This window comes from Pygoscelis adeliae, unplaced genomic scaffold (assembly GCF_000699105.1).
Source record: "Pygoscelis adeliae isolate BGI_AS28 unplaced genomic scaffold, ASM69910v1 Scaffold7, whole genome shotgun sequence".
Taxonomy (NCBI): domain Eukaryota; kingdom Metazoa; phylum Chordata; class Aves; order Sphenisciformes; family Spheniscidae; genus Pygoscelis; species Pygoscelis adeliae.
The window spans coordinates 1,568,406-1,591,899 of record NW_008825268.1 but is presented as its reverse complement, the minus strand read 5'-3'; the positions used below and the strand labels follow the sequence as shown (position 1 = coordinate 1,591,899).

The following is a 23,494-nucleotide window of genomic DNA, read 5'->3' as shown; positions in this document are numbered from 1 at the left end:
GAAGATATACCTACTCAATGATTTACTCCCCGCTCCTTTTCCCAACCAAGCTAGGAAGAATTAGCCTGAACAAGATTTGTTAACATTTCTCCATTCGAATACAGCATTGCTCAAATGATTTGAGAACTATTATTCTCCTTCAGCTTACGAATCTCAGTGAGGACCTTTGGTGGGACAAAAGGGAAGAACAATTTCCAGGTCGAGCATTTAAGGAAGAGAAAGCATTTTACTTTGAACTACTTAATTCTACTGATTTTATGCTAGGGATTTATTTCTTTCTTTCTTACAGTTTACCTCGACTTCTAGAGGTGACATTGCGGGGGAAGGGGTGGGGGGAGGAAAAAGAAAGAGGGAGGGAGCTTCTTTAAACACATTTAACACTTCTACACAACCCACAGAGCGAGAAACGCTGGTCTGGTGAAGTGAACTCATAGCTGGAAGACAAGCATTTCAGCTCGTTTGTTCCTCGGTCACTGACTCACGGCATGTCATTGATCAAGTCATTTAGGACCAACTCTTCAAGAGTCCATGTATTCTTGACCCATTTTTAAAAGGTCTAGCAATCCACACAATCTCTAAAAATCAGGCCCTACAATATCCCAAGTGAGGCATCCCAAAGACAGGTGGCTCTTGCTAAAAGAGAAGGTAAGCTCTTCTCCCACCTCCATTCTCTGAAAGTACAGAGGACACTGCTTGTTCATCATTAAAGAGGGCTTTAAAACCTTTGGATTAAATACCCTTTCTGACCTTTATCCATAGCCTGCTAGCACTAATAAGGGGGCTTGGGGTTCTTTTTCCCTTTTAATTCCAATAGGGTTTAAGTTGTGTCTACAAGCATAAAGTTGAACTAGCAGTTTAGGACTGTTGGCCCTAACAAGCGGCTTGTGGTCAACATGTTGCACTTGGGAGACTCTGGTAATGCTCACAGCAACAGAAATAGAAAAATGAGGTGACACAGAGACCTGAATACAATACATTTGCAGCATTGTTATTGCCCATGGGCTGCAGTAGCTGGCGACTGTTTTCTAGAGCAGAAATTTGCAGTCACTAGAGCATGGGATACTCCTAGGAGGGCACGCACACAAAAAAGAAGAAATGCAAAGCTGTTATTAAACAATCTTAAATTCACTCAGTGAGACCCATAGCTACAATGGGTAGCTAACTTCCAGACCAGTTTTGGGTCTGGAAATTAGGGAAAAGAAAAAAAAAAAAAAAAAAGAAAGAAAATAAGCACTTTTTAGAAGAAACCAGCCTTTGAAAGTAGTCTCACAGTCTAGCATCACTAGAAAGGCACTCTAAGCCTAATATGCAGAATCTTCAGGGAAGTTGTTTAAAAATGCTTTGTACACAGCCAGTTAAGTCTAACTTATTGATTGAAATGGCATCTCTTAATTGTTCAATTTGTTAAATATTTCTCTTTGAAGAATTTTCTTTCCAAAGAGCCACTTACACCAATTTCTGTAACTTGCCATTCAAGCTATCAGTGGACACATACACATTCATAAGAGTTGTATACATGGTGATGAGCTTTTAGTAGTTCAAAAAAACAGCAGCAACAACAAAAGGAAAAAAAAGGTTTGTCTTGGAAAACCACACTGGAAAATAACCACTCACAGGTAATTCTAAATAGAGACTTGTGAAGTAAAGACAAATGCAACTGAGAGCTAATAAAGCCCTGTCTGTTAAACTCAGCATCCTGTGAGCTGATATTGGGCTTTTAGCACTCACCATTCTGCAAACCACTGGAAAAAAATGGTAATGGGTAAAACCCAAAAAGATGCGATAAGGTCTTCCTATTTCGCTGAAAAGCCACGTCATTTGCATGAACACTTCAGCAAATCATTGCAGAAAAATCAGCTGTCAATCAGCTGCTTCTTCTATATCACAACTTGACCAAGGTGGGGGGGGGGGGGGGGGGGGGGGGACGGGGAGGGGAAGTTATTTTCAGTATTAAGAATTGTATTGATGTATAAAAGCCATTGATTGGTACGTGGGCCAAAGGAAAAGTGACACAAGTTGCAAGGTATTGAATTAAGAAGAGTCAAAACCCACGAAGTGCCAACCCTTGCTGAACTCATATGCTACCAGCATCTGAGCAAGAAGGACAGTTTTAGGTAAATGAAGAAGTATTCTTTATTGATGGGAAAGCAACCCAGTATGGGGTTCGTGGCCTTCAAGAAGAAAAAAAGTAATTCACCAGACAAAAAGTCAATGCTGAATGGAAACCTACTGAACACAATTGACAAGACCAACTTTTTTTGCTGGCATCTGGGCCTTTTCCTATTAGCATCACAACTTCACACTTTCCAATGCAAACCAGTTAAAATCAAGCTGCCCCTCAATCAAGCCATGCATGAAAGCTCTCCCCATACAGGATTACAGTGAGGGAATTTACCACAACAGTAGCCTTAAATTGTTTTAGAGCAACTATGCAGATGAGAAAGTGTTTGGCTTTTAAGTATCCAGTTTCACTCATCACCAGCCAAGGTATATATGTGCCAAATCACAAGCAAAACTCATGCTTTACATTTGCCAGACTTCCAGACATAACCTGAGATTCTCAAACATCAAAAGGAAAGATGTGATGAACGCTCTGGTCTTGCTCTCCCTCTCAAAGCTGAAAAGGCCAGTGAGCATCCATGCACTAGATGACAATGTTCTCAGAAGAGTAGAAGGCAGGTACTGAGTTATCACACCCATCCCAAGCCAAGCATGCCTTTTGTTGGGGCAGATGAGAAAACAGGGAGTGAAGTTAGACATGGACAATAAATATCATGAATGTAAGATACAACTCTATCACGAAAGAATGCCCCATTTTCCAATCAACAGCAGAGCTTGCTAAAAATAATAGTAATTTAAACTCAAATGGAAAATTGAGGTATTTTTCATTAAAACTGATTTTTCAACCAGGTCTAACAAAAAGGAAGTAGAGGAAGAATAAAAATAAAATACATGGAAATGTAATATTAAAGTATGCCATGTTTTGTGGCTCTTACTACAGTAATAGCATCTTCCTGCCCATCCACAATTTTCTTTGCAAAATCAAAACCAGATGGGCCCAGCACCTCGCTCCATATAATTTAGCCTTCCACCGAGAAACATAAATAATACTCTCAGTCTCCCGCCCACAGTCTACTATTTATCAGCTACAAACACCTTTACTCTGAGATAAAGTAGGTTTCCAGCTCTCTAGATCAGGGGATAACTTATAGCAGCATTTCGAAAATGTGTTTGCCCAACTGGGGAGGATTCAGAGCAAAAAGGGAAGTCCTGCAGGAGCGCTGGCCTCTGATAGTCAAACCTCTGTACTGTTACATGAAGAGCCAAGACTGAAGGAGGAGGAGGAGTGAGGAAAAGGAAATGTATACATACCACGACTTCACACTTACACACTTCCTCTCCACAGTCCTCTACAGAGAAACAAGGCATGAATCTTCATCATCCCTTTCTACCAGGGATGAAACCGAGGCAGAGAAGAGAGGGAATTTCCCTGAGATCGAAAGGGTACTGGGGAGAAAGCAACGTTCACACTAAAAAGTTTTACTGGGTCTCAGGATTATGCTAATACTACCACCCTTGTTTTTCCAACAGAAAAATCCTACCTTTGCTTCTCCAACACAGCAAAGGAGATTGAACTTGGAGTTCAGAGAAGCAGGAGGAAGGAGGTGGAGAAGGGGAGACAAGCAGAGTTTCAAATCTTTGGTGTGTATTTATAATGTTGTAGAGAAACTGCATTTCAGAATGGAATGATTATTGATTTCTTAATGGATTACTGCTGCACGAATTTACACTCCCCCCCCAAAAACCATCAATCTTAGGATAATAATTATAAACCTATCACAGTGTATAGAGCATTCTGACTGAGTAGAAACTTATCGCTATCTGCCGGGAAATGGCCAGTTTTCTATTTCTCCCACTCCAACCACATTACAACATGGCAAGGAGCTACTGAAAAATACATGCTGTTATAAAACAAAGTTTCTAATAGCCACAGGACATACCTCCAGTCAACTTTCATTAAATGGACTCTTTTAAACTGCTGCCCTTAAGACAATGCTTGATCCATTAATGAATAAGTTAATTAGTTATTAGAATCCTTTTACATTATTTTTATCATAGTAATGAAGCAGCCCCAGCATAGAGTGAGAGTCCTTAATGGGCAACATACATTCACAAACCCACACACCCTCACTTTTTCTTCTTACCAGCCTACAGTCAAATGTTTCTGTAGCTAAGTAATTTTTTAGCAAAGGCACCCATAGAACAGCTTTGCTACAAGCAGCATCACTTTGCAAAAATGACTGAATTACCACAAGGACTCCCCTTGACTTCAAGAAGTGTCAGACCAAGTCACTGGAGACGGGGCACTATGGAAATTTAAAAAAAAAAAAAATTTCTAAAACAAAAACCTCAAACCCCCGAAGTTTGTGCAAGGTGCAGGAATGTGGAAGATTCAATGGCTCTGTTTAGTGGTTCCCACCCATAACACCACCTATCTTCAGCCCACTGTTTAACTAGAGACATTGTATGAGGTTATAGTCCAGCTGTGAGCCATGAGCTAAAGGCGACCTGCAAAAGGGCTGGTTGTGAAGCCAGTGCCTCTCAGCTGCTAGCCCCCTCTCTCTGCAAGACGTGACCACCCTTTGCGCCGGGGCAGAGGCAGCAGAAAAGCCAATTCGCTGCCTCCTTGACCAACACAATTTACAGATCTGTTAGCTGCAAGCATTAGCACAGTTCAGTGTACCTTTGCCTCTGCAGAAACATGAGCACCAGGAGCTCCCACCCCTGCTCAGACACCACCCTCTCACTGTGTGAGACCATGCAGTAAACTGGATCAGTGAATTGATCCCAGCTAAAAATACCCCATTTTGTTGTTTGGTTTTTCTTTTTTAGAAAAACTGCTGGCATTGCCACAGAGAGCAAGGCACGTTGAACTCTGCTTTGAATGCTTGCCTTAGGAACAGCTAAGGCTGTTCTCTGCTAGAAGGGCATGTGGGGCACTTGCCAGTCATAACGTCTTTAAACAGTCCTAACTGATGACAGCCCACACATCCAGTGGCATTAAAACACGTGCAGGTTAAAACCTAGCACACAACAGATTTTCAAGCTCCTGCAGCGCTGTTCAACTGCAGTTTGCTCTGGAGCAGAGTTGCAGTTACACCCTGCTCAACACCAATCCCACTGTACCCAGTGCTGAGTCTCACTGTAGGCAGCGGGTAATAGAATAGCTCATAGAAGCCAAGTGCTAGAATTTAAATGGAAAGACGAGGTACAAATTGATTGTAATCTGGCTGCTCCTTTCCACGCCTAAAACAATTTCATATACAAATGCAGCCAGTTGATGTTCCCCCAGAGTAAGCTTGTCACTACCTACAGCTTGCCCCCATGATAGGGGTCTGCTCCAAAAGCGTGTGGAATTAGATGTAGAAGTGCCCACAAAGTGCAGTGGGCTTTGGATCAGGTCCTAAATTACTCCTGAAGAAGCTCTCCAGCTACACAGCACAGGATCAGCACCTTAACTGTCATTTCTCTAAGAGGCTACAATTCAATTAGTGCAGCAACTTCTCCCCTTTCTCACAACATATCATTCCTCCCCTAGCCCACGAACTAGATATAGCTATAGGACAGCAAGAGCATCTCCAAAAAACCTCATCTACTCAAAAGGTGGTTAACAAAAAAACAGCCAAAGAAAGCAGCGTTCTCCAAGGTACACAGGCCGCATAAAATAAAAGCAGAGGGCCCAAAGCGCAACACTTGCCATCAGCTTCAATTAGCAGCAAAGTGGGGTTTGGGAAAACAAGGGCCTCTTCAGAGCTGCTATAGGGCAAAGATGAAATCCCAGAATTAAAAACAAAATCCCCACATGCACATTAATATTCAGAGGCAATTACCTTTCAGCTTAAAGTCAGCCAACATGCATCTTACTACAGCAGCTCTTAAAGCAATCTTGTTTACAATTGGAAATGGATTACATTATCTCAGCTCCACCTATCCACATAATGCAGAGCAAACTGTCAAACATAAAATTACAAAATGGTTATTGTAAGGTATCCCCTTCAGCATAAGAATTAATTTGACCTATTTTATTACTAAATTATTACTCCCACACAAATTTTCTATCATAGATATCTATCAGCGCTGACATTTATATTCCAGCGAGGCACTCTCAGATGCATATTTTTCTTCTTCTCCATCTCAAAGGTGTATTGAGCAGATTTGATGTAAACAGCCTCCTGCCAAGCTAGTTAAAATCTTTAAACTTTATACATACAATTAGACTGTGACAATAACTGTTTGCTTTAAAAAAAAACCGAGCGAGAGAGAGAGAGAGATCTACAGAGTTTCAGATTCTGAAACAAAACACTTCACAAGTTAAAGAAATTATTAATCTAAATTTAAGGAGGACCTACAGCTATTTTTACTATGGCTCTGGCAGGTTGTTCTGATTGTCACCAAGAGACATGATTTGACACAATGGCCCTGATTAAGAATGTGCTTAAGTCCTATTAAAGCCAATGGAAGTTATAGTCATCTGTTTGAGAGCTTTGCTAAATCAGGACCAGAACAGGAGACATTTCCAAAAGATCTGGGCCTAAATTGCACACACACTAATTAGCTGCACACACCAATTACATGATTATGGATGAAACGCAGTTGTTTAGCATTTACAACAGCGCACTTTGTGTGGAATCATTTAGGAATAAGGTCTAATTATCATTCTGTAACAGGTCCCACAATGCATTATAACCCACATATACCATGTTAATTTTAGTTGAAGGAATAGCTTAAAAAGACAAAAAAAGAAAAAAAATCCTTCCAGTAATATTTGTCCAAATTCTCAAGTGGATCAAGATCTGACCCTTTTGGAACTTCACTGTGTTGACCGTGAGAACATCTGAGCAACTCCAGCCCAGCTCTCTTTTCTTATTGCTACATTTTGCTTACAGAAAATATTCACTCTTGCATTTCAAAATGTAACATTTGTACTCTATGCCACCTAACGACTTAAGCCCTGCACTCAGGAAACAAACAAATTGGCACAGGTTTGCATATCCAGGATTACAGATATCAGCAAATTATTATGCCTACAAACCAGGAGTTGCTAAAAGTATAATTGTGAATGATCTCAACCATTTGAACTATTTGACATTAGCCAGGATTGCCAAGTCTCACTTTTATGTCTCTTAGCCCGATACTTACTGTTTTTTCTTAGCAGCAAGATTTTCAGATAAGTGACTACAAGAGTCTCCACACTTTCACTAAATTAAGAAAAAAAGGCATTCTCAAACCCAGAGATGGCTGAAAAGCCATGCTTTGGTGCAAAACACAGCTCAGAAATGAGAAGGTACATTGAGAATTACATTTATTAAACAAACACACACACAAAAATCTCATGGCATGTAAGGCAATCTTGCGATTTAAAACTTGACTCATGATTGTGAAAGTTTGGAGTTGGCATGCCAACTTGGTAAGCCATCTGCTCGCCAACAATTTATAAAGGAGACTGCTGCCAAAGCCACCCGATTACTCAGTTCTAATATTAGTGATGTAACTAAAACATGCTCATAGGGTTTTTCTCCTCATGAACCAGGAAGCACAAGAAAAAAAACTCGCAGAGGAAAAGTTAAAAATAAAAGAGGTAAAATGTATTTATGCTCAATATTCCCTTCAAGTCTGATTAGTAGGAACATTCAAGATTAATCCAATGCTTCAGTTCTGCAATTCCCTCTAAACCAAGTCAGAAGGAAAAAAATCGGTAGAGTGATTACAAATTATGAGAAAAGGTGAATCATATATTCTGTATCCAATGCCCATTTCTTTGTTAATGATTCAAACAGCAGTTTGTTAAAATAAAAGACGCTATGCTAAAAAAAACCCAACACCTCATAATAGCATTTAATATATTTTGACAACAGATTAAAAAAAAATAAAATCAAGAAATCGTGCATACAGGCTAGCAGGTACAACTGCTGATTTTACTAGTGATGTTAATTTTACCGTTAGAACCAGGCAATTTGGGATAAAAGCACTATCCTATTTAAACAATTCCTTTCTTATTAAAATTCCAGATTACATATAGCAGTGAACAACTGCTGGAAGTTAATCTACAGTAAATAATCCTTGGGGCAAAAGATACTGTAATGAAACTGCATGGAAAATTACTCACTCAATCATTTTTAAAACGTTGAGTCACAATTCAGTTTTGTTGGCCTGAAACTCCAGATCTATCTCCATGGCAAGACAGTAGCAAATCCCAAAGCACAGCCAGTATTCCCAGAGCTCGGACATGCGGATGCGTTGCTACAGTAGTAAACCCAGGAGCATGCAATGTCTTACACCAGCACTTCCACATAGTACCTTTTTCCCCATTGAAGTAAAAAAAACAGTTTAACCACTGGCTTCAATGTGAGCAGAATTAGGACATTTCTGAGTGCTCCATAGGGGACACTAATAAGACTGAAAACACAGGCAATCCTGGTGGTATTAAGAGGACAATGGCAGCGATAAGCATCCCTCTTCATTTCGGTACACCTTGCTCTATCACTGCCAAAAGGAGTAGCTTTTAAATCTGCGTTTTGAAATTAAATGCATCATCATTACACAATTACCGTTCTAATTAGTCTCCTCAACAACAGATCGGCTTTATTTACGATTAATTTTGGTTAATGAGTTAGTTGTAGTTTTATCTGATGGATAATGGAGGAGAATTAATAATTGCTTCATCCACACAAAATTTTGTTGTTCATATAGTGCACAAAATTTTGACAAATGTTTCTGAACGCTAGCCAACAACCACCAGCACATTTTCACTATCTGAAAGCAGCCAAAGCTCAGCAAATGTTACCATATTACATTATAGTAGATTAAACTGTTTACATATATAGAGAGTTATTATAAACTACAGTCATAATTATAAATTGAAATTTTGTCGCCAGCTCATAAGGAAGCTTTCCCCCTTCCAAACCCCTGTCCAGAACAATTAATTCAGGTTGTCTCCTTGATGGTCTACCAAGACATATTCCATTTACAGTCACATGAGAAAATGATGCAGGAACCCAAGCTGGAGAAGAAATTGTCTTGTCCACATGTCAGGCATCCCGTGTATTTCATACCTTTGTCCATACCCCTCCAATGAAATCTAGCCTGCCTCTGAGGCCAGTTTAAGGTCACAGTCCCAGTTTTTTAACTAGGTATTGGTTTTAAATGGTTTTAAACCATCATCTTCAGTCACCACATTGCCACCTTCTGTCAAAATCACTTTCCCCTTCCCAAACGCAAGGCTGGTTTTGCCTCCACCCAGACCTGAGTACTGACCTCATATCAGGAGACACGTTAGAAATTCCTCAAAGGGACTCACACACCACTAGTTTCATAAGGGCATTCGGATGCCACAGCAAAGGCAAGGAGAACATGACAAGCTGGGGCACCGAACGACATTCACGTGTTTCAGAAAACAGAATGGATGATAGCGATCAGCATAAGCAAAACAGAACCGATACCTTAGCACAATTCTCTGCTAGCACGGTAGCCCGTTCCTGGGGTGCTGTCTATCGGATGCACAGAAAACTTAAGGATTTCCCCATATACAGTCACTGAGGAACCTTGGATAATTATACTGCAATTATCATTCACATTTCTACAATGAAAACACTATTTTTACTCTTTTCCTAAGGCACTGTACTCTGTGGTTCTAGGCTGTTAAAAAAACAACCAGGGTCCCACTGCAGGAATGGCTGTAGTGGGGACACGGATAAAGCATCTTGACACGAAGATGAGCAAGTACTTTACAGAGCATCATTATAGATTATTTCCTGGAATACACTGCAGTTTGCTTTAGTTTTGAACACATATGTGATATATATTTATGATAGCAAAAATCTCACTACTATCGATTTTTCTATAAATATTTAATGGTTACCAGTCAGAAGCTAAATTTAAGTAACAATAGTGCTAATGACATTAAATAAACAAAGCACTTTAAAACTGTGAGAAAAAAGCAAATACCTCTTTACAGCATTTTAACGCAAGAGCAGTAAGACAGCAGCCTGAGACCATGTTACGTGCTGATAGCCTGAGTCATGTCTGGTCTCACAGTCCAACCAGCGAGGTGATTTTGAACAAACATCTAACAAAAAGTAGGTTCTGCGAGCAGCAGACTTAGCAGAGACTGGCTTCCAACAACTTTTCCCCATGCATTTGACATTTGAAAAGGGTGGCGCTTAACAGCTTTTCCTTCAGCACAGGCACAATTCACATACCTCTCCTCTTTCTGGCTTCTGAATTTCATGAGACTTGCATGATTCTAATATTTTTCAAGCTTCTACATCTCTATCGTATGTGACCGAAACTCTCTTTAAGTGCCTTCAGTTTGTATTTACACACATCACACATGTCCAGGCTTGTCATAAGTCAGGGCTGGACACATTTTCATATTTTTTTTTCCTCCAGCTGCCCACCTTCTCCACTTGGTATTAACTAATTTGGGGGCAGCTGACTGGTAATAATATTTATACTCTGAGAACACACTGGTTTGGGATTCACATATGAGTGTATGGGATTTTGGAGAAATAAAGAAATTGTGTAACCGACAGAATACAAATTTAAGAGAACGAAAGAATGAACTCACAGAGCTCTCATAGTCTGCTAACATCATATACTACTTGACCCTTAAATACACAACTAGCACATCATTCTTCTGAACTCTTGAGAGCTACCTATAATCTGACACGTTCAAGTCACATACACAAATGATGAAGCTGACTGCCTCCCACTTATAGGAGCTGAATTCATACTAATACTAATTTCTCTAATTTTTCTCCACCTCTTCAGCCTATAATTTTATTCACCCATTTGTATCTCTTCAACTGGCATCCTTTGTGAAGTTCTTAAAGATTTATTGTTGAAAAAGCATGATATAACGAGGAGATATTATTACATTACACTCTAGAAGAATAGATTATCCAAAGGATAATACCTAACAGTGATGGAGACAGAGGCCTGTGTATTTAAGCTAGAGGAAAAATTTCAAACAGAGGGTTTCAAGTAAAGCTGATACCCCAGAATGTTCCGCACAGCTGCATGAAGATGTATTAAACTCACCCAGGAACCACCTGTGCTGGTAACAAGGTCAAAACAACTGGTAAAGTTGACCCAATTTTGGGAGATTAAACGGTGAAACTATTACACACACCTATGTCTCAGACATGTCTACATCTGAAAGGTGATGAGGATTAAGGCACTGAGTGAATTTAAGGCACAACGGTGTATTCTAAAATATTTCCGTATTTGGGCAAACTCTGCACATGTGCCAGACCAAACTCCAGAGGTGCAGGGAGAAGTCCCTCACCACGATACTACACATGCAATACAAAGGCCATACCTAGGAACAGACAATTAAAAGCAGTATGCACAACTGCTAATTAATAAGATTTGTTCCCCTTCAGGAGCCATTATCTGGACAAGGCAAAACACACACTGCAGGATATCAGTTTCTCAAGAAATAAGATTAAAAACCACCAAAACTAAACCCTGTTTTCTTCTTTTGCCTGAGCCTTCTCCCCGTATCACAGACCTGGCTGCTAACCAGAACAAGGTCTTCAATCTACTGCGACTCTTTCCTGGAAACTTTTAAGCCATCCATGACTTAAAGAGAATAGCTACTCTTCCCCAAATGAGTAGACCTCATATCTCTTCTGTGTAAAAAGACTTGCTGTTTTCATACAGAAAGAGGCAACTTCTTCCATTTTCAAAAGAAGGGAATTCACACCACCCTGTCTGCTGCTCTTTGGACAGTGTTTAATTCACACTTCTGGAGTTTAAAGGATGTACAGATACAATCACCAAAAATTCTCTCAGTTTGCATTTTATGGCTAGACCATTATGTAAGAGAGCACATTTGCTTACAGAGGGAATCATAAAAAGTCCAAAGGCTGAGCTGGGGACTAGGAAAGAGTAGGTGTGAATTCTCATATGACTGCACACACACACGTTCCTGAATCAAAGAGTAATAATGAGAAAAATTAACATGGACTTGGGCATATCACAGGCTTCTCCAGCCAGCTTTCTGTGCCACTCACCAACATAACTTTCATGGAGTGAGGGAACACATGTCCCTTGAGAAAAACGAGGACAACATCGCTTTCTTCTGATGGAATTAGGGGTTTTTAGAGGCTGAGGGGAATGCAAGGGAAACATGACTAATAAGACCTGAGAAGACTCCAGCCTACTGTTCAAGGTCACAGCATAGATATCTTTAGGATAACACTTCTTTTGTTCAAGTGGAGGAACAAAGGGGATAAACAAGAAAATATCCCTCATCGGAAACTCAAGCTTTGTCACGTATGTGGTTTAACTGCAAATGGAGCACCTCTATTGTAAGCCCTGCCCAGATCTTCCATTAGCTGGAGATGAAACACGGACTGTCTTACCTCCTCACATAAGAGGAAACCATGAGAAAAAAGGTGATAGACAGGACAGGCAGACAAGGTGAATGGATTTTTCTGTGCTTCATTATGTCCTACCTTCTTTGGAAACTGCTTCAGACTTCCACCCCCCAGGACAAAGGACCTGACACCAGCAGCACCAAGATGCGGCTGGGTCTTCTATCCCCAGCGCATGAAGCTTCAGGGTAGACAGTAGAGCTAAATCCTCAAAAGGCCTTCTCAAGCCCAGTGATAGGGAAAGGACTTTAATATTCCCACTAGCCTTCCCTTTCTCTCTCCCCTACTGCAGTGACTATACTTGTGCCCAGAACAGCCTCACAGGTGGTACCAATACCTCAGCAGAAAGAGGGGGTGAAACAAAAAACAGTCTGCACAGCTTCTCCAGGTAACATGAAGCCATGGTGGGGAGAGTGGAGGTAGGTCTGAAGTGAATCAGATTCCTTGGCCCATGCTTTGCATAAAACCCACAACCTGCTAAGAAGAGGGACCCCTACCTCTTTAGGGAGACGATGCACTTAAACTCTGCTGTCTTTTTTTATTCACCACTGGCTAGCAGATGCAGATATTCATCCCCTCCACACCGGAGCTGGGAGTGCAGTTTGGCCCTAGGACTGACCTCCAAGCACCTACAGGTGTTCCCCCCCATTCCTGAGGGGGCACAGGGATCCAACAGGCAATCTCGGCTTCACCAGAGGGGAGACCAAGAGCCCTATGACCTCTCTGGACAGGCCAAATACAGAGCAGCCATGAGCTAAAAAAGCAGGTACAATGCACACGGAGCCCATCACCTCTGTGGTGCTGTGCCTTGGCCACACAGCGTGAAAGAAACAAACACAAAAACTGGAAAGCAGGGTCAAAAATAAGAGGTGTGGAAAAAGCAAAATTCAGTTAAAAAAACCAACCAACCACAAACAGGAGGTTCTAATTCGCAGAAGTTTAAATGACCTATCAGCACAGAAATGAGGCAGATGAATCAACCCCATGCTTTTCCAGGAACAGTGTCTGCTGGTTTATGGTACACTCCAATGTACCACCTGTAACACCACTTGCAGGTGACCCTGCCAGCCAGGGCTATGCTCACAGCAGGAGCTTCTGCCAGCATCACTCCACCTGTGAGGGATTACAGCTCTTCAAAGCCACAGGCTGACACGATGGTGCCAGCAGAAGCCAGTAATGCAGACCTGGCTCCAGATCAAGGGCACTTTTTGCTGGGCAGTGTAAATAAGGGTTTGTCCACACACAGACCTGGTAATGCTCAGCTGTATGGGAAGAGTTAAAATGCTGTGGTTGCTCTAATGTAATCACACCAGAACAGGGTGCTCTAAACCTACTGCAATTATTCCTGCGCAGGACAGGAAATAAGCTACACTGGTACTTCTGAACATGTCTCATTATGGGGCTGCAAAAAGTAAATGTAAAACAACCCCTAAGCAAAGCAGCTATCATAATAAAATTCCTACTTTTGACAAGGCCTAACATGTGCCATCTAAACCTCCATCTTGAATGAGCTACGGCCTCTGTGATTCAGAAAAAAGGCAAGACGGGAAAAAAGCAGCACAGAAACATGGGGGCTGTCCCCCAACAACGAAAGTCAGGAGAAAAACTGGGCCTCTGGTCCCTAGCCCAGAGCCATACCTGTCAAGCCTCATCGCTTCTCGGTGATAATCGCAGCTCTGCCTCCTTCCATTGGGATGCAGCAGTCAGCCACCTAGACTCCAAACAAGCCTTCACCGCTCCAGGCAAGGGAAAACATGCCGTGGCACAGGCTCCACACCCGGGCTGGCAGCAGGTCTTGTTACTACAGAGAGCAGTGGCACAGCCTTCTCTTAAATTTTCTGCAGAGGTGCTTCAAGGTGCATCCCCCAAGGAGTTTCATTCATTGGGATTACTGAGGAAAAAGCAGAAGAGGGCTACGCCTTCTCCTCCTGGCTAGAATAGCCAAGGTGCCCTCTTGGCACAGGAAGGAGAACGAGCACCGTTCACCCTCAGTAATGCACAAAGATGACACAGGTAGCTGCATTTTTACCTGTAAAACCTAGTCCTGCAAACTGTCATTTAGCCGGAGGACTAGACAGAGCTAGCGCCCCACAGGAACGGGAAACAAGCCCTCCAATTTCCCAGGAGAAAATACTCATCGACTTCAACAGGAGTGGCACCTTCCCCCAGATTCAGGGATGGGAAAGACAGAGTGCTCTCTAATGGGTATCTCGTCACTCAGCTGCTATCCAAGTGCCACATTTCAAGGAAGATGAGGATTGCTCTTTTCGTTGGCATGTCTGAAAAGGAACTGAAATTCCAGAAGCAAGCATTGAAAACTTGCTGACTACAAAGCTAGCAAGAGCACCGAGTGTTGTAACAGGGTGTGTACCAAGGAAAGTTAACCGAACCTGACAGTCCAAGAGAATAACAGAAGCTCCCTAAGAAAGGTGTGTGCTGCAACAAAGCCCTGGCAGATGACCTCTCAAGAGACTTCTATCAGAATGAATAAAAACCTATTTAATGAGATTAACTGATCATTTTGCTCCACCCTCGTTATAACACTCACCGAGAGAGAAGAATGTTTTTGCAGCCGAGTATCTAATTCCATAGGGAATACCAGAGAGATCATGACAGAAGATAGAAAAACACACAGGGGAACCCTCTGCTGTTGGAGTGTGAGCTACAAACACTAGTTACTTAAACGCCTAGTAGTTTCAGTGGCTACTCGGTTTTCAGCTACACAGAGAGTTTGTATCAGAGGAACTATTTCATGATTTTAACCATACCAGTGTGAAAAAAAATCTAAGCTGATGTGTATGAAGGTACAACAGTCCAAGGTGCATCCCAGCTGGTATTTCATTTCCAGGTAACCTTGTCTTTTTTTTTTTTTTTAAAGAAAAAAAAGAAACAGTATAACACTACTCTGCAGAGCTTTGGTTTCATACACGTGGACAAAACCCTAGATTTCTGTTTAAAACCTGATCATCATCTCTTTTTTTAATTATTTTATTTTTCCTCCTTAAACTTCAAGAAAGCTAAACCCATTGGCTAAAACTTTCATGAGTATTATTCCCCTGCCAATTCTCAGGGAGTCTGAGGTTAAAAGACTGAAGCAAAGTCATTGTTTCTGTAAGGTGTCGAAGTAGCTCACTTCTACCAGTTCCCAGCCACACTTTATTGAGCTCATCCCATACGTCTAAGCTCATCTTGGCATAGTGCATCTTCACCACCCTTCAACCTGTAAAACCACAGGTACGTCTGTATCGGGCATCATCGTGAAATTCCACAGCTGAGCTCTCTAAACATCAAACTGTCAAGGTTGGAAAGTCAGACAGAAAGGACTGGAGGACATCTCCAGTGACTGTCAAAAGTCCGCCTCCCTGCACTGAGGCAGGATCAAAGATATCCAGACCGATAGATGTTGCCTACTCTACTCCTTAAAGGCTGCTGAGGAAAGAGATTCTCAAGGTTATCCAGTCCAAGTTTTTAGCACCATATGCAGTGTTTCACACTTTCCAAGATATTTGGAAGAACTGGAAATCTGAATCACCACTTCAGAGCACAGCAGTTTGGCTGCCAGAATTCTTCATGCCCCAGTGCACGTGTCAGGGGAGTGACTGCCTCAAAGCACTAATTCAGTTCCCCCCCGTGCAGCCCAGCCCAGACAGCTTCAACCACCCTCCCTAAAGAAAAGCCTCCTGCAGAGGCTCAGCCTCCATCACCTCATCCTACTGAAAAAACACATACTGAGCCAAAAAGAATCCCAGTGCAAGGTCCAGCCTCACGTGCCTGGGCCGTAGACCCTGGCAATGGCAAGGCTTGTTTGCCACGTAGCTGAGGCATGAAGCAACCTCTAATTTTACGCATTTTCATTCCAAAAGGCAGACTCCATGGTTACATGTCTTTATCCATACAGATGTGGTGCTGATACAGTTGTGATACATGAAACTTTCTGCACAGGGCAACACAACTGTGACAAAACAGAGCTTGTATGACAATGTAGAGTTGAAAAATGAAAGTAATAAAGAAAGATTTGGGGCTTTGAGGTTAAAAAATAAAAAAAAAGAGTGCAACTGATAGTCCACCCTAGTCTACCCCAATCACTGGGAATACAGTATTGGCTACATGATAATAAGACCTTGCCCAAGTTCTCTTTAAATACTGCTGCTGAAAGCACTCACACTTAATACTGTTGTCCCAATAGCTATTTTGTCAGACAGTGCAATCGTTCCCCACCACGGAGAAAATGCAATCGCCTCATTATTTTCAGCAAGAGTCAGCTGACAATGCTTATTTTCTCAATAAATTATTTCTCAAAACTTAGTAACACTTTAAGCTACTATAAACACATCTTGAAAGCGTACCAGGATTTTAATCAGTTTCAAACATCAGATGTTTGGTTTTATATTTACGATTGTTCTGACTCTGTTTCTTTTAATGGCTCCTTTTGTCTATGAAAGCAAAGATAAGAAAGTCATCTAGGACACCCGCTGTAAAGTCTCTAATTTAAGAGGAAATTTCCTCTGTCACTGACTGTCGGATGCTAATAGCTGCTGTTACTATTTTCCATATGATACCGGGCAAGTGGTCTTAGAGAAGTATCCTTCATCCTATACAAAGCGGTCATCGAGTCAACTAACTGAACAACTGTTCCCCTGCAGTTTCTAAAAGGGACATTCTTCTAAGTCCATTTCAATCTACAGGGAAAAAAAAGTAATATATATCTCAAATAACTATAGTAAGAACTCAGCATGGTATTATGAGGAGGTGACTGGGAATTATTTCTTTTTAAAGCCTCTTTTGTAAGAATTCCCCATCAGCCTTTAATTAGCATGCAAGTTCCTATTCTGAGGCTCCTGATCACTTACAGCCCTGTTCAACATCCACCCAAGGCAACAAGACAGACTCCCTTGAACTCAGTGGGGTCAAGAGGAGGACTTAGGGCCATGCAGGGAACTCTCTAGTACCAACACGAAGTTAATTGAGCAGGCCTTTGATGCCCAGTTCTGCATGTCAGCCCTTGGGAGAGTTTTCCTATGGAAGATCAGAAGAAAATCTGGACTTCCAGATTTGGGGCTATGTAAATGTATCATCTGTACTCAGCAGGTATAGCACTAATTTGTCTTTTGCTGTAGAGGAAAGCGAGATGATCTATCAACCTATTCAGTTTGACTATTTACATGTATTTTAAATCTTTGCTTACATAAAACTACAATAAAGTGTTTTAGAACAGAACATCTGCCAACATACATACAGTATTCTGCTAAAGGCAGATATATACCGTAAGGTATATGTAAGATCATTAGTTAGCTATGACAGGCTATTTACTGTGATTTATCTTTCAGGATCATCTCATTCACAAGGAAAATTGAGTGTCAGCCCCATCCATAACCTATACATACCATCTAGATACTTGAAAATGGTAATAGGCTAAAGGATGCAGTAGACAACCCTTCAACACGAGCCAAAATATTTAACCCAAAACCTTTTGGAATAGAACCTGAAAACATCAGTAGCCCAGCCAGAACTCCTACTAACATGGATTGCCAGGAGCTAACGAACATAGAAAAATCTTTACCTCACACATAATTTTACTGTTGCTGGGAGAGCACTGCTCAGTCATTTCGGTACAGATCCAAGAAATTTGTTTCTTGTAGTTTTGTCTCCATTTCAGCCAGACACAAATAAAGGCTAAATTAAGAGCTGTGGTTCAAATCAACTCAATGGAATGCAAGAACAAAGGTCAAAACTTAGATCTCTGCCCTGTAGGTGCACATCCTGAATGCACAGCTAAATAGGGCCATCCACCTTCTGGGGATGACTGGCAACAACATGGGGAGCAAAACATTTGGGGTCTGATCCACATACCACCTTACGTACCACCTCCTCCATTAGCAAACCTTACCCAGCCAGAATGACATGCCTTGGACTTCGCTATAGCGGCAGGCCAACAGTAGATCAGTCTCCAGTGACTCCACTAGAAATTAAACCATACTGAAATGTGACGCAGCCACTTCCTCCACTTACAACAAAGGATGACTGATCAATCCAACAGGAGCTACCAAATTCATACAAAATATTTCAAACAGCTATTCCTCCTTACTCTCCCACCTCCAACTCTCCTTAAAAAAAACCCCAAACAAACAAAAAAATCCCCAGAGGTTGCAGGCCCCTGGGTTACTGAACCTTTAAAAGAATTTCCTGTACCCTCTAAAACAGGTGGAAAGCTCTAAAGCACAGCCTGGTGATTTAGTCTACGCATGCCAGATTCAAGATTTGGCCAAAAACCTTAAGTGAACCAACGTAAGAGCTGCCACAAAAGCTGACAACCTCTAATCAATACCTTCCATGTTTAAGACAGAACAAACCACCTCTCTGAAAAACATTCTTATGCCCGCAAAGAGTAAATAAATTACAACAAATTTAAGAAGCTCGAGTTTTGCTTGGCTTAAGAACCCCAGGCAGAGCCCCTAATTTTTCAACAGCAGCACATGCTTAACACAGAGCAGCAGCGATGAAAGCAGTTGAGACACCTGTGAGATATCACAAAACACACTTAAAAAAATAAGATATTCACCAAGGCTGCAGATACATGTGTGTTGCAAGAACTAACGAAGCTTAAAAATCATTGAAAATGTTAACACAACGAGCACGAAAATATTGAATGTGTTAAAGTATTTTTGCATGACTTCATCCTAGATCTTTTTATTCCCTAATTTGACTCTGCTTTTTAGTCTAGATTATAAAGAAGATTTAAAACAGGGAGCTTTTTTCCTTTCCAATGAAGGCTTCCCATTAATAAAAAGGAAACAAAGAAAATGAAGAAAGTGAGTAGTAAAACTTTTACAACATAATAAAATATATCAGAATCCCAGTGCAGCAGGATTGGAACTGTCTAAAGATGCTGAATTACGATCGGTTGTCATATAAAGTTCAGTCCAGAGTATTAGCAATCATATTCTCTAGCAACATGTACATAATTGGGAGATCTTCATAATAACCCTCAGTTTTAAAGGCTCATAAAAACTGCGTTTTACTCATAATTTGCAGGAGGAAAGAAGAATTCTTAAAGGAAAGTAACATCTTTTTCTCGGTAAGAAAGACTGAAGGCAATACACTGTATTTTAAAGCAAGCAACTCTAAAAGCTTACTTTTTCTTTCACAGTTTTCGGTGGGGTATTATACAAACACTCAGTTTAAAAAGATAAATATGTATCTACAGTACACACACTAGGAAGAAAATTAGTATCACATAGAGAGGAACCCTCTGAAAGTATATTGGAAGCAAAGCATGTTACATTATTTTTGAGTACAAGTACAGAGGTACTTTAAGGTAAATATCTTGATGTAACATTGTAACCAACAGTAAAACAAGCTATGGCACTCACACACACAAAAAAGAAAGGATGTTGGTTTTATGAAGAGTGTGTAAACTACGTTTATCCGCCTCCAAAATATAGCATGAAAATAATTATAAAAATATTATCAGCACTTGACACTCTCAGTAGACTCCCAAATCTCTACATTTTCTCAATTTCTCCCCTGACATTCTAAAACAAAATCCTTTCAGTTTGTTAGAGAGTCAACTACCAAGTGCCATAAACTTCCAATTATCCCTGCCACTTTTGGACTTGCCAAGGCAAAGCTGAAGTAATGAACAGGATGCTGAAGTTTCTATATGAAATAGTAAAATACAACCTGTCATCAAACCCAGATATTTTAACTTTACACTTTTGCCAGAGTAAAGCCTTTTTTGTAAATAAAATGTGTTTGTTTTCAAATAAAGCTACTTCAAGCTGTTTTGGGAAGCACAGTAAGTAATAATAACAATAACAATTTCCATTTGTATTTCAAAACCTGATGAAACAAAACCAGCACATGTCACGCCGCCTAGTGTTTTCCTACTATATGAAATAGTAAAATACAACCTGTCATCAAACCCAGATATTTTAACTTTACACTTTTGCCAGAGTAAAGCCTTTTTTGTAAATAAAATGTGTTTGTTTTCAAATAAAGCTACTTCAAGCTGTTTTGGGAAGCACAGTAAGTAATAATAACAATAACAACAATTTCCATTTGTATTTCAAAACCTGATGAAACAAAACCAGCACATGTCACGCCTAGTGTTTTCCTACCTGGAACAGGTAAGGACCAGCTCTCAAATGCCACCTTGGGATAGTTCAGACTAGTAATCCCGTTCATGTTTAGATGAGACACCAGCATGAACAAGAAAGAAAAGGAAAAAAAAAAATCTACCCTGTCTTTCTCTTCTTTTACTAGCAATGCCTACAGCAGTGGTTAAGACCCCGTAAGCAAGCCGAGGACCCAGAGGACCAGACTAACCCAAACCCGCTGCTAGAGAGGAACAGGTTTAAGAAGAGACTTACTGCTTGCCATGTGACTGGGGGAGGTATGCTGCCCATTGGGTGTGCTGGAGGTGAGGTCAATGGCCATGCTGGAGTGCTCCCTTTCGGGCGAAAGCTCATTGTCACCTGCTTTCACAAAACAAGTCCCCCATAAGTTTCCATCCCCTTCTTCAGCAGAGCAACACAACAATTAAAAAGTATGACTCGCTCGCTCCCTTCGCCCTTCCCTCCCTTACCAGCAGGGTCTTCCACAGCCTGTAAAAACCGGACTCTCAGTGGCCACAAGTAAACATTTGACTGACTGATTTTAAGAGCCCCCCCAAACCTACTGTCACCAGTCTTCTATGCACACACCTGTGACAAACCTTGCCCCAGCTGCTTTGTCTCAAGAGAAGTTAGGATTACTTTTCTATCTGCAGACACTGAGAACTGGGGCTGGGCAGGAGAACACTGAAGTAGCCCTTTAACGTATAGACCTTCCCCCCCCAAAGCTCTCAGTTAACTGACAGTTAAACAAAGCACTTAAACTAAGACGTTTTGCCCTGACACAGAAAACAGGAGAAATGCATAGTGAAAGGCATAAAAAGTTTTTGGTTGCAATTTGAATTTCTGAAGATTAACACTCCCTCATTTGCAAAGTTCATTCATCCTCACTAAATATTTAAACCTAGAGCTACTCACCCATGCACCCCTTCCCACACATTTTTCAGTCATACAAAAAGTTTATGTTTAAATGCTATTAATTCAGTGTCATCTCAATGCAAAGACCATACACAAAGAAGCTAAAGTTTCAGATGTCTGCATTATAGAAAGGATAGTGGGAAAAGGAAAGTAATTCGGAATAATCAAATGAAATGACTACTTACATGTTATATATCCATCAGCAGCCTCTGCTTCCATAGTCAAAGTGCAGTGCTGCAAGGCAGAAAAGTACACCCTCAAAGATGCCTGTCAGTATCAACCATTAAATGATTAAACTTACTTAAAGCCCTAAGTAGTTGCCCATTTTACTGCTGTTGCAACCATTGCCTAGAGAAGCACACAAGTGTACTGCATGTGCTCATTTGCAAATCACCAAACTCTTCCTGCACATTATCTGAGTAGAGAAATTCAGCTGCCCCCTGGGCAGGCGACACTGGGATCATCTTGGTCTGACCATACCCCTCTCTGTCCCCAACTTGCATTTTTACCTGATCTGAGAGTTTTTTCCCTGACTTTCCACTTGTTTTGTTCAAGCTGGGATGGTAATGCTTTATAAATTATCAGCTCTCGCAGCCAGAACAGACTTTGAGGAGATGGATACAATTAACAATTGCTCTTTTCACACGCACTCCAAGAGACTCCATCCTGATCTAAACAAAATAAAGCCCTCCCGTGTCTGTTCCCCTTCGAAAGAGTTATTACAGCTTTTTGTCCCACACCACCGAACACGCACACACACACCTGTACACGCACCTGTTCACTCTAACCCTATTTATCTGCCACAGCATGGGGCCAAACATTACACTTAATACTCCCAGATCATGCATTTTGTGGCGTGAAGCAATCTTAAAGTTTCTGGAAGCACTTTGCTGACACAGAACAAGCTATTACTTTCCAGAAACCCAAGTAACTGTATAGAATGACACCCCCTAGCTATCATTTGATATATATTGAGAGGGGGGAAAAGAGAGAGAGAGAGAGATATCAATAATCATAACTATGTTCTTTTAAGTGGAAAAGTTAAGAATCTGACATGACCAGAGGAGAATTTTATTTCCTCTCTCCCTCCACGGCCTCTTTTTTGCCTTTAGTTTCAAAACTCTCACTGCACCAGGCAGCTAAATTATTCACAATGAGCCATTTCTGTATTGATCGCCAAGTATATTTAGCCCTGGCTCCTGGAATTTCTCCATTACTTACTGGAAAACAGGCAGCTTCACTTCTTGTCTCCAAAACCACTTCCCTCCCCCTCCCTTAACCTGCTTTCCTCCCCCCCCTCTTCCTTTCCCCCAATAAATAAATACTTTTCTCTGTGTTCTTCTTTGGTATAAAGCAGATCAAATTCCCAAGGCATTCAGCACATAACACTTAAATTTCAACCTGCCCAGCTGCTACCAAACTCTCTTCAATTACTGATTTTTCACAGGACTCTTAAAAAGAAATCTCCAAAAAAAAGTTTTCAAAACACGTAAGCCGCTTCCTCAAGCCCTTCAAAATTACCTTATCTTCCCCCTAGTCCAGGTAGGCAGGCACACACTGAGAAAAAGAAAGAAACATCAGAAGCAACAGGGAAAGATCATCCCAGCCAATGAAGTGGAAGGAAAGAAAGGGGAGGAAGGGAGGAGGAAGAGAAAGACAAAAAGAAACACAGAAACATCCATAACCTCTCCACAATGAATGGAGAGAGTTTTGCTCGGGCTGAAGACACAGCAAGATGGGAAAAGTTTAAAAAATATTTTTTAAAAGAAAGGGAGAGAGAGAGAAAGGGGAGGAGGGGAAGAGGGGAGAGAAATCCGCCCCCCCCGGCACTTACAGGTGGGGCATGCGGAGCCGGGGAGCTGGGCAGCTCCAGGGATGAGCCGGCGGGGAAACTCGCTCAGGAATGACACATACTTTGAAGGAAGATGAAGAACAAAAAAAAGAGAGGGAGCGGGAGAGGGAGGGAGGTCAGCCGGTGCTACAGCAATGCGATTAACCAGCGGGGGGAGAGAGAGGGGAGAGAGA

The 23,494-nt window shown here is 41.3% G+C and overlaps 1 protein-coding gene across 2 annotated transcripts in view; it reads right to left on the bottom strand.

The window, feature by feature from the left end:
* IKZF2 (IKAROS family zinc finger 2 (Helios)) overlaps window positions 1-21,699 on the bottom strand; it is a 109,567-nt gene extending 87,868 nt beyond the window's left edge. For both annotated transcript variants that reach the window (XM_009329643.1, XM_009329644.1), the window contains exons 1-2: window positions 21,655-21,699; window positions 20,810-20,914 (exon numbers count right to left, since the gene is read on the bottom strand). In XM_009329643.1, the coding sequence (XP_009327918.1) occupies window positions 20,810-20,914; window positions 21,655-21,688 (139 nt within the window). In that variant the 5' untranslated portion in view covers window positions 21,689-21,699. The remainder of the gene's footprint in view (window positions 1-20,809; window positions 20,915-21,654) is intronic.
* Window positions 21,700-23,494: the final 1,795 nt, after the last annotated feature.